At 41.2% G+C, this 16,541-nt stretch overlaps 1 protein-coding gene across 6 annotated transcripts in view; it reads left to right on the top strand.

Moving 5' to 3' along the window:
- The window catches only part of LOC137305772 (putative RNA-binding protein Luc7-like 2), an 89,786-nt gene extending 73,746 nt beyond the window's left edge, over positions 1-16,040 (top strand). For 5 of the 6 annotated variants that reach the window (XM_067974722.1, XM_067974726.1, XM_067974727.1 and 2 more), the window contains 4 exons: positions 4,769-4,854; positions 7,179-7,208; positions 10,572-10,784; positions 13,868-16,040. In XM_067974722.1, the coding sequence (XP_067830823.1) occupies positions 4,769-4,854; positions 7,179-7,208; positions 10,572-10,784; positions 13,868-14,009 (471 nt within the window). In that variant the 3' untranslated portion in view covers positions 14,010-16,040. The remainder of the gene's footprint in view (positions 1-4,768; positions 4,855-7,178; positions 7,209-10,571; positions 10,785-13,867) is intronic. The other variant, XM_067974723.1, reaches the window with a different exon arrangement.
- The last annotated feature ends 501 nt before the right edge of the window (positions 16,041-16,541 follow it).

The raw sequence follows: 16,541 nt of genomic DNA, 5'->3' as shown, positions 1-16,541 counted from the left end.
GACCCTCCTTGTTACTTGCTCAAAAAATTCAGTTAGGTTAGTCAGACACGACCTTCCCTTAACAAATCCATGCTGACTGTCCTTGATTAACCCATGCCTTTCTAAATGACGATTTATGCTGTCCCTCAGAATCGATTCCAATAATTTGCCCACCACCAAAGTTGAACTGACTGGCCTATAACTACTCGGTCTATTTCTTTCTCCCTTTTTAAACAGCGGTACGATGTTAGCAGTCCTCCAGTCCTTCAATCCTCCGGCACCATGCCTGTAGCCAGAGATGATTGGAAAATGTTGGTCAGAGCCTCCGCTATTTCCTCCCTTGCTTCTCTTAACAGCCTGGGATATATTTCATCAGGGCCTGGCGATTTATCTACTTTCAAAGATGCCAGTCCCTTTAATACTTCCTCTCTCACTGTGTTTGTCCCATCCAATATTTCACACTCCTCCTCCTTAACTACAATGTCTGCATCGTCGCTCTCTTTTGTGAAGACAGACACCAAGTAATCTTTAAGAACTGTACCCACATCTTCCACCTCCACACGTAGGTTACCTTTTTGATCTTTGATAGGCCCTATTCTTTCCTTAGTTATCCCTCTTGCTCTTTATAAAATGTTTTTGATTATTTTTTGTACCTGACTACTGCATTTTAGTGATCTGTTTACATGGACCCCTAAATCCCTTTGGACCTCCACTGTTCTGAGCTTTTCACCATTTAAAAAATACTTGGATCGATCCTTTTTTGGTCCAAAATGGATGACTTCACACTCACCTGCGTTGAAATCCATCTGCCACAGTTTTGCCCACTCACTTAATCTATCAGTGGTTCTTTGTAATTTGATGCTCCCATCGACACTACTTACTATGCCACCAATCTTTGTGTCATCGGAAAGCTTGGCTATATGGCTCTCCTATTGTGTTATCTAAATCATAGTGAATAGTTGAAATATAGTGAATAGTTGAGGCCCCAGCACAGATCCTTGTGCGACACCACTAATCACTTCCTTCCAATTGGAGTACATACCCAATTATCCCTACTCCCTGTCTTCTACTGTCTAACCAATCTCCTAACCAGGTCAGTAATTTGCCTTCAATTCCATGAGCTTTAATTTTAGCTAACAGTCTCTTACGTGGAATCTTATCGAATGCCTTCTGGAAGTCCATATAAACTACATCCATAGACATTCCCCTGTCTACTACTTTAGTTACTTCCTCAAAAAATTCAATTAGGTTCGTTAGACATGACCTACCCGTTATAAATCCATGTTGGCTTTCTCTAATCAGCTCAGATTTCTCTATGTGCTCAGTCACTCTGTGTCCTTAATTATTGAGTCCAATAACTTCCCCACAACAGATGACAGGTTGATGATTTCCTGGTTTCTCTCTCTCACCTTTCTTAAATAATGAAGTTACATTTGCAATTTTCCAATCTAAAGGGACAATTTCAGAATCGAGAGAGCTTTGGAAGATTATGGCTAAAACATCTGCAATTTCCTCACCTACTTCCTCTAAAACCCTGGGGTGGAAACCATCAGGTCCTGGGGATTTGTCAGTCTTTAGTGCTATTATTTTTTCAAATTCTGTTTTCTTGCTTACATAAATTTTAGTGAGTTCCGGTCCGTAGTTCATTATTTGTTTCCCTGGAATGTCAGATATGTTATCCTCGTCTTCTACTGTGAAGACTGACAGCAACACCAACTTGCATTTGTATAGCGCAGTCACAGGAGCGTTATCAAACAAAATTTGACTCTGAGCCGTGTAAGGATATATTAGGACAGGTGACCAAAAGCTTGATCAAAGAGAGAGGTTTTAAGGAGCGTCTTCAAAGAGGAGAGAGAGGCGGTGAGGTTTAGGGAGGGAATTCCAGTGTTAGGGCTTAGGCAGCTGAAGGCACAGCCATTAATGGTGGAGCGATTAAAATTGGGAATACACAAGAGGCAAGAATTGGAGGAGTGCAGAGATCTCGGAGGGTTGTAGGGCTAGAGAAGGTTACAGAGATAGGGAGGGACGAAGCCATGGAGGGATTTGAAAACAGATGAGAATTTTAAAATCCAGGCGTTCCCGGACAGGGAGCCGATGTAGGTCAGCAAGCACGGGTGATGGGTGAATGGGACTTGGTGTGAGTTAGAATACGGGCAGCAGAGTTTTAGATAAGTTCAAGTCTATGGAGGGTAGAAGATGGGAGGCTGGCCAGGAGGGCATTGGAATAGGCAAATCTAGAGGTAACAAAACCATGGATACAGGTTTCAGCAGCAGATGAGCTGAGACAGGCGATGTACGGAGGCGGAAGTAGGCAATCTTGGTGATGGATCAGATACGTGGTCAGAAGCTCAGCTCAGGGTCAAATAGGACGCTGAGATTGCAAACGGTCTGGTTCAGCCTCAGACAGTAGACTGAGAGGGATGGAGTCGGTGGTGAGGGAACGGAGGGACTGAAGACATTGGCGTCGGTCTTCCCAATATTTAGTTGGAGGAAATTTTTGCTCATCCAATTAGACAAGCAGTTTGACAAATCGGAGGGGTGGTGAGGTAGAGCTGGGTGTCGTCAGCACACGTGGAACCTGACATCGTGCTTTCGGATGATGTCGCTGAGGGGCAGCATGTGGATCATAGTAGTGTACAGCACAGGAGGAGGCCAATCGGGCCTGAGCCGGCTCTTTGAAAGAGCTATCCAATTAGTCCCATTCCCCTGCTCCTTCCCATAGGCCTGTAAATTTTTTCCCTTGAAGTATTTATCCAATTCCCTTTTCAAAGTTACTATTGAATCTGCTTCCACCACCCTTTCAGGCAGCGCATTCCAGATCATTACAACTTGCTGCGTTAAAAATGTTTCCTCATGTCATCTCTGGCTGTGACACTGTCTTTCAAACATACTTAAATATGGAAGTTGTGCCTGAGGGCTGGCAGGTTGCCAACATAACATCTTGTTCAAAAAGGGAGAAAGGAATAAACCATGTGCAACATACTGAGATTGGTCATTACTGACCAATTAGAGTACTATTAAAGGAAATACTGTAGACATTGTGTATATGGATTTGCAAAAGGCATTTAATGAGGTGCCACATAGGAAGCTTATTGATGAAATTAAGTTACACAGTATTTAAGGGCGTGTACAAGCATGGATTGGTTAAAGGACAGAAAATAAAGGTAGAGTAGTAGTTAATGGATGTGTTTTTGAACTGGAGTGATGTAAACAGTGGTGTTCCCCTGGGGGTCAGTGCTTATATATAAATGTAAATAATCTGGACTTGGGTACAGGGGCACAGTATCAAAATTTGCAGTCCACACAAAAATAGGGACTGTGAAGAGGACCACAGGTTAGTGGATTGGGCAGATAGATGTCAATGAAATTTAATGTGGAGAAATGTGAGGTAATAGATTTTAGGAAGAAGAACAAGAGGAGGCCATATTCACTGAATGGTAAAACTCTAAAAAGAGACATAAAGCTTCATAATAATAAATCCTTAAAAGTAGGAGGGCAAGTTGATAAAGCTGAAAATGATGCAATGGATCCTAGGTTTTATAAATAGAGTTATAGAGTAATGAAAGCAAAAAATTATTGACTGGGCCGTAGTTAGAATATTGGGGGTCGTAGGCTGTGAAGGCCATGGGGAGTGCAGAATAGATCCATTAAGATGACACCAAGGATGAGTGAAACTGGTGCTCTTTTCGTTGGAAAGAAGAAGATTAAGAGGTGATCTCGAGGTCTTCAAAATTGAGAGGTTTTGCTGATGTGAATCATGAAAAGCTATTTCCACTAGTCAGTGCATTGTGGGGTTTAGAAACAATGAAGGGCGAGATCCTCGGTTTGGCTGTGCTTAAAGGGGAGGGGCATCACAAAGTTTGGAAGCATTTGAAGGGGTTGTCAACACTGAGGAAGGAACCCTGGGGTTCAGGGACAGCTCATGGGGAGAACACAGTGGAGCAGCTCAAACAATAGCATCTCAGGAAGCATTTACAAGGATTGCAAGTGCAATAGCATGATAGATAGCGGCCATTCCATGAGCAACTGTACAAGGTCTGTGAAAGGAGCAACATTCAATGCCCTGAAAGATTTGATCTTGTGGGGTGGGAGGGCAAAACCCATTTGGTGCATTTCCCACATGTCTTGAGCAATTGGGTAAGTCTAAATATTTTTTCCAATAAGCTATAAATTTTTACCTGCGTATATAGTTGGCTGGCTGAGAAAACCACATGGGGGCTTACAGGATTTTGAGAAAAAAACATCGTGATTCCATTGGTTCCCTTACTCCTTGCTAGTTTTTTTAAAAATTTGCTGATTGGTCATTGATTTTTGATAGGTAATTTTCATATCATGCTAATTGTACATTGATAGGTTCCATACCTGTTCAGTTGTAATGTGTTTTCTGAGTAGACTTGCGCAAGTTGGGTAAGTGTGATATACGCTCTGCGTGTGTGACACCTTCAAATGTGGGAGACCTATACGAGGTAAAACTTTCATTTACCAAATCTGAAAATGTCCTTTCTTGTATGGCTACAACCAAAGCTGGGTTAGGCAAATATCCAAAGAGTCCGTTTGGATGATCATTTTTTTTCTTTGCATGTTGTCCAGGTTATGCCATCAGTTGATGCACTTTTTAATTAAATGTTTGAAACTTGCAGTGATGCTTGCTAACTCGAGAATCGGTGATGTCCTGTTACAGAGGCATATCCTTGGCACATCTGCACATCCCTTAAGGATTTCCTTGATTTAGTCCACCTGTTAAGTAACTTGGTTACTGAAGCGTAATCCTATTTTTTTTTTGCTGCAGAAACTTGTTGCTGAGAAACAGGAGAAAAGGACTCAGGAACGTCTGAAAAGAAGGGAGGAGAGGGAAAAGGAGGAACGAATGAAAAGGTTAGTGGCTCATGTCTTTTAAATACTTCAGAGATGAACGACATAGATGTGGACTATTTCTGTGCGAAGAATCATCGCTTCAGTTTGCTCCAAAAATGTTGGTATCCCTTTGTTATTTTTTAGACTGCATTAAAATATGACTGGAGGACTATATTGCCAACATGGCTATATAGTATCTTGTCCACCTGTCAGTTTAGCCCTGCTACCTCCTCTTTCCTCCTGATGATCGACTGTTTTCTGCCTCTCTCGTGGCAATGTCTTTCATCCAAGTCTGATTCTCATTTTCCAGTACCATTATGTTCTATATTTATGACTAACAAATTTTATCCCTCCAATGTCTGATAATTCCCTGCTCTTTAGAATCTAATAAGGTCTTTGATCCTGATGGCATCCCTCCTGTTCTTCTTTCGATGTGTGCCTCCTAACTTAATTCCTGTCTTACACCATCACTTCAGTCTCTTTTACTCCCAGTCTACATTTTTTTTATCAGTCAGTGTGGATTTGTGATGAGTAGGTCATGTCTGACTAATCTAGTTGAATTTTTTAAGGAGGCCACTAATGGTCTATAGGGGAGCGCCTATGGATGTTGTCTGTTAGGACTTCCGGAAGGCATTAGATAGGGTTCCACACAGGAGATTATTAGAAAAAATGAAGGTGCACGCAATTGGAGGTGACCTTGTCACACAAGTTGGTAATTGGTTGGGAGGTAGGAGGAATTGAAGATAACCTTGTGATATGGATTGGTGATTGGTTGGGAGGTAGGAGACCGGGAATAGGGATGAAGGGAATGTACTCTAATTGGTGGAATATGACAAGTGGTGTTCCCAGGGATCTCTGCTGGGGCCTCAGCTTTTCATCATATATATCAATGACTTGGATGAAGTAATAGAGCGTTGTAGGTCCAAGTTTGCAGATGACACCAAGTTGGGAAGCACGATAAGTTGTGTAGAAAGGAGCAGGAAGTTGCAAAGGGGCATAGAAAGATTAGGTGTGTGGACAAAACTGACAGATGGAGTTCAGTGTGGGAAAGTGAGGTGTGGATCCAAGAAAGACAAATCGGAATATTTTCTAAATGGCAACAGACTAGGAGCTGTGGCGGAGCAATGGGATTTGGGTGTCCACTAAAATCACTATGTTAATGCACAGATACAAAAAGTAATCATAAAGGCAGTACTCCAGATAGGGTCTGACCAAGGCTCTATACAACTGAAGCATCACTTCCTCACTTTTGTATTCAAACTTCCTCGTGATAAAGGCCAACATTCCGTTAGCCTTTTTGATAATTGAGTTTCTAAACATTATGCTCTTTATTTAAATCTCTAATGCTAAACCAAGGATTCAAAATTTACGAACACCCAAGACAAAGAGTTCATATCCCTTATTGTCACCTAGGGGTGCTTTCCAGTTAGAAATATCTTTTTATGTCTAATTTTTACACTGGTGTAAACACATAGTGTTGATTATCATGTGGGAATGAGACAGAGAAAAAGGAAAAGATTTGCATTTATATAGCACCTTTCACAACCTCAGGACATCCCAAATCGCTTTACAGCCAATGAAGTACTTTTGAAGTGTAGTCACTGTTGTAATGTAAGGAAATGTGGCAGCTAATTTACTCACAGCAAGATCACACAAACATCAGCCAGGTGACCAGACATTCTGTGTGTTAGTGATGTTGGTTGAGGGATAAATATTGGGCAGGACACAGGGGAGAACTCCCCTGCTCATATTGCCATGGGATCTTTTATATCCATTTGAGAGGGCAGAAAGGGCCTCAGTTTAAAGTCTCATCTGAAAGATAAAATTCCACCTGGTAGTCATTTCAGTCTCCTTCACATGCCAACCAAATTCAAGGCAACACTCTGCACCCACCACTGAGATACTTTTATCAGAATGGAAGCGCTGCATACAATTTTTTTTTATAGCAGACTTGAGCTGTAGGGTCCAACGATCCCAATGTTTGACATTATATCCTTGTCATGAAAGAAAGATGTGAATTTATTGCATCTTGAAACATGTCCATGAAATGTCTGAAAGCACTATTACAAATTTACACAGGCAGTTTTCACCATTGCTGTTTTATCACCAGTCTGCGCGCTCATTTTAATTCATACAACAATTTAATAGACTTTGTTATATTGTGTAAAATACTAAAATTAAGTACGTTCCGTGTCTTGAGTGGGCACATTTGAGGAAAAATTCCCATGCTCTACATGGGAAGTGGAACACATTTTATGATACAGCATTTGAATCTTAGATACAGGCAACAAGGTTCATTAGCTCCATTTGTGTTCAGTGTTAATAGTCTTCCCTTAATATTGCAGGACCAGGTCTCGCAGCAGGGATCGCAAGAGGTAGGTTTGTTTAATATCCTAGCTAGTATAGTTATACTCCTAACTACTGGGGCTGAGGGAATGAGAAGAAAAGAAAGAACTTGCATTTATATAGCACCATTCACAATCTTGAGATGTTCCAAAACACTTTGCAGCCAATGATGTACAAGCATCCACCAATATCATCTTCAGTCCTGTACACATTAGCTATAACTGACACTGTTTAACCAGGGTGGATTGGGCTGGACAAGTGAAGGTAGTACCTATCCATCTTCAGCACATTACACCTGAAGATCTATTACTGCCATTTAGTCACACCATAAAGTTCTCTACATTTTAGACTTTTCTTCAATGTTTATACAGTCCTCTACTGCTGAGTTCAATCATTACAACCTTGTGCTATTGTGATCAGGTTAGGATATCCTTAGTGAGATTGAATGTCTAGTTGCCCATCACAAATTGGAACAATGAAATAATGTACTGTATGACCCGAATCAGTGCCTAAACATATGAAGAACTCCTGTGTGTATATGGCGGAGCCCAGCATGTGAATGCAAGAGGCAGGCTGAAATGTTTGTAAGCACCTTCAGCCAAAAGTGCCAAGTGGATGATCCTACTTTGTCTCCTCCTAAGGTACCTTCAATCATAGATGCCGCTGCATAGCCAATTTGGTTCACTTCATGTGACATTATCCAAACAACTAAGTACATTTGACACAGCAAAGGGTATAACCGCTCAGTTGTAACACGTCAGAACTAACCAGCCCCCTAGACAAGCTATTTCAGTTTGACTATGACACTAGTATCTACTGGACTATATGGAAGACTGCTCAGCTATCCACAAAAGCAGGACATTTCTAACCTGATGAATTAAAATCAGCATCAAAAGATGAAAGAGGTATTCAGTAGGGCCATCAAAGCAACACTTCCTCACCAGTAACCTGTTTGCCGACACTCTGTTCAGATTCTCCTCATCACATTTTGATCAAGACATGGACACAGGTTGAATGTCAGAGGTGAGAGTATCTGCCCTCGACATCAAGGCAGCTTTCAACTGAGTCTGGCACCAAGGAGCCTGAACAAAACTGAGATCAATGGGGAGCAGTCGTTGGACTCAAACCTGACACACGGGAAGGTGGCTGTGCTTCTTAGAGTCCGATCACTGCAATCTCAAGACATCACTGTCTAGAGTCTGCAGGTCCTTGGCCCAACCATCGTTAGCTGCTTCATCAATGACGACCTCACTGCTGATTCTACAGTGTTCCGCTCCATTCACAATGGGCGCAAATATATTTTTTAAAAGTCTAATCTGTACAAAATGGTTGCCCTTTAAGATACTGTTTTCCTGCTGTTTAACTGGGTTCTGGGTAGGTTTACAGTGACATTTTTACCATTAATGGGTAATAGTGAGCTAACAACATTGGCTTGCGGGAATATCACACTTTATTATAAAGATGGGTTAAGTACAAATCTAGAAGGAAAGGAGGAGGGAGATGAAATTTTCTAGCTTTGACAGATCTGCTGCACCTTTTTAACAAAAAAATCAATATACTCAAATGTAGGATACTTTATATTGTAATTGTGTACTGTTTTAAAGAAATTGAGTGAGGAAAGCTATTTTGTCATTTCTTTTTATTGCATTTCCATTCTGCACTGCAACGAGCTATGTGTCACACCAGATCACAAGATAAGTACAGATGAAGGAGTCTATTGAGCCCATCTTAGTTGATCCATGTAGAGTTTTTTTTAAATGTCACTTCTTTTCTCACAATTATAGTGCTGGCAGATTTTCTTGCTTTTGCATTCTGTGTGTTCTTCCCAGTGGGTCCCCTTGGCCTTCTCAATGCAACCTTTGTAAAGCTCATATTTCTTTATTTTACCTAATAATCCATTTAGGGTCCTTTTTTTGGCTAATCTTGGCCATGCATTTGTCCTGCGTGTTCCTTACTATGCCTGTTGAAGGTATTCCATTTCGTCTAACTGCAAACTTGTCACAAGAAGTGCAACGCTTTTGCCTATCCTTAGGACAGTTATTCAACCATAGAAGAATAGTGAAGTGCTTTTACCTGTAAACCAATGTTCACATTTGTTTTATGGGTGGTTTCTGCACTGGGTTCCTGAGTTCTGATTCAGCCTTTTTTTCCTCCCAATGTACACATAGCCTATGGACTGGCACTGACAGTCAAAGGATGACATAGTTCATGAGCATTGTAGTGCATAGGGCGGGAGAGAAGATTAGGCTACTTCCTGTTGGCCATTCTCTCAGAAGTATCATAGTAGGTACAGCACAGGTGGCTTCAAGTATTTATCCAATTCCCTTTTGAAAGTTACTATTGAATCTGCTTCCACCGCCCTTTCAGGCAGCGCATTCCAGATCATAACAACTCGCTGCGTTAAAAAAACGTTTCCTCATGTTGTTTCTGGCTCGTTTGCTGATCGCCTTAAATCTGTGTCCTCTGGTTACTGTCCCTTCTGCCACTGGAAACAGTTTCTCCTTATTCACTCATGTCAAAACCGTTCATGATTTTGAACACCTCTATCAAATCTCCCCTTAACCTTCTCTGTTCTAAGGAGAACAATCCCAGCTTCTCCAGTCTCTCCACATAACTGAAATCCCTCATCCCTGGCACCATTCTACGAATTTTTTTCTGCACCCTCTCTAAGACTGACATCCTTCCTAAAGTGTGGTGCCCAGAATTGAACACAGTATTCCAGCTGAAGCCTAACCAGTGATTTATAAAGGTTTAGCATAACTTCCTTGCTTTTGTACTCAATGCCTCTACTAATAAAGCCCGGGATCCCATATGCTTTTTTAACAGCCTTCTCAACTTGTTCTGCCGCCTTCAAAGATTTGTGTACACACACCCCCAGGTGTCTCGGTTCCTGAATCCCCCTTAATATTGTACCATTTAGTTTATATTGCTTCTCCTCGTTCTTCCTACCGAAATGTATCACTTCACACTTGTCTTGTTAAATTTTACCTGCCATGTGTCTGCCCATTTCACCAGTCTGTCTCTGTCCTCCTGAAGTTTGTTACTATCCTCCACATTGTTTACTACATTTCGGAGTTTCGTGTCATCTGCAAACTTTGAAATTATACCCTTTATACCCAAGTCCAGGTCATTAATATATATCAAAAAAAGCAGTGGTCCTAATACTGACTCCAGGGGAACACCACTGTATACTTCCCTCCAGTCTGAAAAACAACCGTTCACCACTACTCTCTGCTTTCTGTCTCTTCGCCAATTTTGTATCCATGCTGCCACTGTCCCTTTTAATCCCATGGGCTTTAATTTTGCTAACAAGTCTATTATGTGGTACTTTATCAAAAACTATCTGAAGAAGGACTGATGAAAGAGAGAATAATTGGGAATAATTTTTACAGATCAAGATCAAGGGAGCGCCGCCGACATCGATCCAGATCTGCATCCCATGACCGGCGCAAACGTTCCCGCTCCAGGTCTCGGGACCGTCGTCGCCGGCGCAAGTCCCGATCCGGAAGTAGAAGCAGGAGCCGCAGTCATCAGCGCAGCAGGCATAGCTCAAAGGACAGAGAGCGAGAGAGAGATCGGAGCAGAGAGAAAAGCTCCAAAAGAAAGTACGTAGCTTAATGTTTGCAGATTACACTGTCAATGTGATGGACATCTATTAATAGAATAAAAATCTGGCATCAGTGTCTCGCATGTGAATGTGGGTCGCAATTAAACATCCGAAGCAGAAAAGATCATGCCATTCTTTTCCATTAGCTGAAATAAACAACTTAGCCATACTGAATGTCGATCCCACAGAAAAGCAATGCCTTCAGAGAAACCAGCCACATTGTCAAATTCACTTTTTCAAACCAGTTCTAGTTACTGTTTTTTATTTAAATAACATAATGTAAGTCATAATGGATTAAATAATTCTCCTAAAATCATTGAATTGACTCACAAATTCCCTGTATCGTGTTCCATGTTGGTACAGAAGCATTTCTTTCCTGAGGCCTACCTGTGTCTTAGACTCACTCTTTCACCTTCCCTCTACTTCATTTCTTCATTTGGTCTCTTTCCCGTTTTATTTCTCTGACAGTGCACCAAATCGTGCATGTGTTGTCGAGAACCCTATTCTTCTCACTCCTTGTCCACTCAGAGTGTCTGTATTTCCTTTCCCTAACTGCCCATTCAAAGTGCAGTTGTTTTCAGGACTATTGGGTCCAGCCTCTCTAAAGCTCCTGAGCTTGTGCACCTCCCCATCCATCCCCCAGTATTAGAGTCATAGAGTTATACAGCACGGATAGAGGCCCTTCGGCCCATCGTGTCCGCGCCGGCCATCAGCCCTGTCTACTCTAATCCCATATTCCAGCATTTGGTCCGTAGCCTTGTATGCTATTGTATTGTGCTCCCAATTATTCCAGTCTTGTACTGTTCAAGCCTCTGCACCAGGCTTGTAGGATTCTTTTCAAGCTGCTAAGAGCCTTCTGAAAAATGTTCTGACAGTGATCCCAAATGGAAATGAATGACTCACAGTCAGAGCTGCTACTGGATATGCAGTAAGCTGTTAAGGACAAATAGGGGATTGGTCAAATAATTCTACATCTTATTTCATTTTTGTTCATTTCCATTAAATATTGGCTTTTAATTATCTTTATCTTTTGAAAACATTTCTATACCCTTCTGCATTTACAAGCTTGTTCTTTGTACCCATGTGCAATGCCACTGCAGATTTACTAGTATAAATCTAATGTTAGCCTGGTCTAAAAGACCAAAAAAACAGAATGAGAATTTAATTTGAGTAAAATCTATTATAGTAACAGCTTAACAGTGGAATCGTCCTTGATATTGATACTCAACTGGGTAACCTTCATACCATAAACTTTCAATTCTTGTGCCAAGTAAAAGTAACCACACTGATATATTGGATCTTTGTCTTGTTACAGCTGATTGAAAGGATTCTGAAATGTAAACCCACAGTATGTTTCCATTTAACTAGCATATCTTTGTGGAGCATGTGATGTGGTCTGGGAACAGTACAGCCAAATCTCAGCACAAGCTGCTTATTTGTAACCTCATTTCTCCTGGTCCAAACTCCACCTTTCTTATAAGCAGACGAACTGACCACCTACGGTGTATTGATTTTGATGAGAGGGAACTGGGAAAGCAACACCCGGGTGGAGATTGGTTCCCCCCCAATTTTTACAGTGTGCCATCTGTCCTTGGGTTGTTGGAGGGCCACTTATTTGCTGCCTCCGTTGGCAGCTGTCGGGATCACAAGTTGGGTCCTGGATGCTGCATAGGGCACTAAGTCCCCTCCTTTATATTGATGAGGTGGCAGGACCGTGCACCTGCCACTGACAGCATGTAATCAGTAAAAAACACAGTTAGATGACATCCTGATACCAAGATTAAATTTATTGGCTATCATGATTTTGTAATGATGTGTCTACATTCTGCAAAACATTGCTCAATAGAAATTTCTGGTTGAAACTGCTGACAGATAAACACAATACACACACTGTCAGAATGTGTCTGGTATTGTGGAGCATCTTTGGATTGTTTTGAATGATAGACATGTTCTTCCAAGGCTTCAGCAAAGTTCTGAAACTTTGTAGCTGGTTCTTTCTGCGTGCAGCCACCACTTTATTCATTTTTTTTTTACTTTGGTCAGCCGGGTGTCTGGCGAGTTGAAACCTGTCACAATGTTTAAGGGTCTACACACCAAGCTACTGAGAAATGCATAGACTTTGTTTCTTTTTGCCTGATATGAAGTACATAGTCTCTCCCCATGGGGTACCCCACTTGCTTAAGTCCAGAGAGCTTAGGTGCGGATTGGCAGAGCCAAAGCTTAGGGACTCCCAAGTGTACTGCTGGAATTTAATTGCCTAAAACAGGGCAGCCTAGCAACAAGGGTAAGCTTCCCACTATTTGTCCAGCTGGGACAAGCTATTGTTGGACATTGGCCTCCAGGCGCATCAGGATCGATTAGGAAGAATCTCAGCCCCTGTTGACAGGTTTAGCCCTCCCCCCCCCCCCCCCCCCCCACCCCAGCTTCCATTCATGAGCTACCCTGGCTGGTCAGTCATCAACAGTGTCCTGGAGTGTGGTGCACCAGTGGTGGGAATTGGCTACCCCTCCCCCAAACAAGATTAAAAGCTATGTAACTCTGAGCACTGGTATTACAAATAGTGGGCGGGCACATACCTTCTAAGGTATGAGGGGGGAATGCTTTTTGATCTGCTTTTTCATTAATTTGGAAATTTGTTGGATAAACTGTTATAGGCAATTGTAAAATGGTAAACTGCTCCTTTTCCAAAGAACAGATTTAGGAGAGGAGCAGGAGCTTCTCCTTCTCACCTTTCTGTGTAAGTTTCTCAATTATGCATTCTTCTTATCAGATTACTTTGTCTTACAGTATTTGTGTTTTCAGCTTATTGCTATGTTAATGAAAGTCTTGGAGCTGTTATTCTAGGGTAGAGGAACCAAATCATGGCTCGTTTGGGTTCCAGGTTTGTTGGTAAAGTGAAACTTAGTCTGGGATGGCTCCATCAGTAGGTTTGCAGGACAAGCACCGAATGAATTGATTATGGAGGCCCAGTGCTTTCACCCCCCAGATTGTGGAATTAAGGTACTGCTGATGGGTAATGGATTTGTTCTTGTACAGTTGCTTTGATAATATGCCATAGCTAAAATTATCCCATTTTTCTAGGTCTAGAGACAGAGACAGATCCAGAGATCGAGACAGAGAAAAATCGAGGGAGAAAGATCGCAAGGACAAAAAGCGTTCCTATGAGAGTGCTAATGGCAAATCGGAACACAGCTCTGAAGAACGAGAAGCAGGAGAAATCTAACGGACAAAACACTTGGAAACAGGGCAGAGGATGTCTTTCTGATTGTTTAACTCGACTAGGGAAGCTCTTGTTTTGTTTTTGGACTTAGAAAAAAATTCCAGCGGCTAGGTGACCGATAACTTAAAAATATTAGATAGTTGAAGATGTTGAGGACATTTTGTCAGTTTAACCAGCTGGTTTTGAAGGAAGCAGCTGAAGGTGCCTGGAATGTACTGTGTGTGCATGTACTGGTGCTGTTATGCCACTAACATTAGGGTTCCTCCTTCCACTCAAACAAGGGCACTATTTTGTTTTGAATACTGAGTTATTTGTTTTGTTGCATTTTTTAAAAATGTGGAATCTGAAGTCCATGGTAAATTTTACTGGAGCCTAAATAAAAGGAAGTGGATCTGGCTTTGTTAGCAGGCAGTCTCATGTCGACTTGTATGCTGCATTGGCTTGCAGTCTTTGACCCCCATGTCAATGATAGTGTTTACTGCAGAAGTTGCCCTAAAATTGTAACGTTTGTCCTTGTCATAGTGTCATTATTTTTGACTAGCAACCATTTGGCAAAATCGCTGAGAATTTTTTGTAGCTAGATCAGAGAAACACTCCAAAGGTAACTTGGAGTTTGTTTCTCACAGTAGAATAAGTTCCCCTTCTCACATCGAAAGGAACTCTCCTCTTCCCACAAGGTTGACATTTGTTTTGTTTTTATTAAATGTTCGTTCCAGAAGAGCCTTGACTGCTGTATTCAGTTATGCCTGCAGGAGCCCCCTTGGTTTGGTTTGAGAAAAAGTGTTATTTTTAATTAACTTATATGGTGGAACAATTTACTGCCCATTTCTTGCTAAACCACCACATAGGATTCATCAGGAGAAAATGCAACTGCTACAAATAAACCTTTATTCCCCCTCCCCATTTAAAAAAAACAGCTTTGATTTGGAAGAGTTTCCTCTGAGTGCAAGTCTGGAAATGCACTGAGACATTTTTGGAAACCAGAATCCTAAATTGCCGAGTTTATATTTTGTCCGTACGTGTACTTTTTAATATAATTAAGAGGTCTTGGTTTTATTCTTGCAATTGCAGTAGAAGTTCAGATAGAAATGGTCCAATACTGGAGGTGATGAGTTAATGTGATTTCAGCAGCTTTTCAGGACTATGTGTTTGTCCAAAAACAGTCACCAAGGAAAGACCTTATTGGCTTTGTGTGCATGTAATCCTCATAAAACCTTAGCATGTCTTCAGAATATTTCTGGAACACAATACACATCACTATTATTTTGGATCTTTACTCATGAACTTTTATTTTTTTGACAGTGAAATCATGCCCATAAAATAAAGTTTAGTGTTTATTATTCACAAAAATTGATCCATTATTTACCCAAGGAACAGAACAGGATTTTCCACATATTAAAAATAAGTTACGGAAACTGTTTTGTTGGATTTGAGGGATCCCTGGGTTTTCCACATGCTTGTGGCATACATGGCACACTCCAGGCAGCTCTGGGTGGTGTCTGGTGGGCACCAGGGTGGCACAGTTCTAAAATATACCAATGTATTCCATGATGGTTATATCGCTCGTTTTTGTTGGCCAATTGTGGTAATCCCACAATTGCTGTGATTTTATTTTTTTTAAGTGGTCAGCTTTACTTGACAAACTGACTTTTGTGCTATCAGAATATCCCAGTGTGATGTTCCTTAGTAGCCACAGTAGCATCATATTTGTGCACTAGATACTTTGGTTACTAGATGTTACACTGCTTGCCCCCATCATTCACTCAGTTCTTCATGGTCATTTGGTCAGTCAAATTCCTGAGTTTACAATTTTTTTTAAGACCCAGATAACAAGGTTTTATTTTATTCCCCCTTGAAATCTTTTTTTCCTTACATGACTTCTTGTCTATACTTGTACTGTTAATTGAAAACAATTGAAATACATTTTCTGAAAACCATTTAATAAGATTTACAAACAATTTAAGTTTTCCTGTGTTGTATGAAATTGTGATGGATACTTGTTTGCTACTTTGCAATTAAAATGAACCAATATTATGTCTTCCTCTGCTCGCTTTGTGTGTCTCTTGGAACCCTTGGCCACTTGTGCCTTGTTCCCATTCCACTAAAGAGGAGCCACACTGGTTCCACTGTTCACCTCCACTCATTTACAAGTGGTAGACTCATTTCTTGCAGAATTAAGATGTGCACCCAGCACTGCAACAGTGATGCTTTATTGTGATTTCCATACGGTTTGAAAATCAACTTGAAATGGTTCACATTTATCATACTGTGGTCAAAGTAGACCACTTTAATTAGTGAAGAATGGCCACCTCAGGACCCATGTGGTACAAAGGCTGCATTGTTAACACCAGCTTACTATGTGAGGGTCCAACATATTAACGCAGTTCTGGAAACTAAAACTGGCTGTCTTACAACCAGTGAGCACAGCTTATCATTAAATCGGGTCATGATGTAATCACTGTAGCCCTTGAAAGAAATGTGCATCAAATTAGCTGAAGCTGAGGATTTTCTGGGAAAGAGAACTTCCCTGCCTCA

This window comes from Heptranchias perlo, chromosome 40 (genome assembly GCF_035084215.1).
Source record: "Heptranchias perlo isolate sHepPer1 chromosome 40, sHepPer1.hap1, whole genome shotgun sequence".
NCBI lineage: Eukaryota > Metazoa > Chordata > Chondrichthyes > Hexanchiformes > Hexanchidae > Heptranchias > Heptranchias perlo.
Note: the sequence above shows the minus strand (reverse complement) of the source record. Positions and strands in the feature narration are given on the sequence as shown.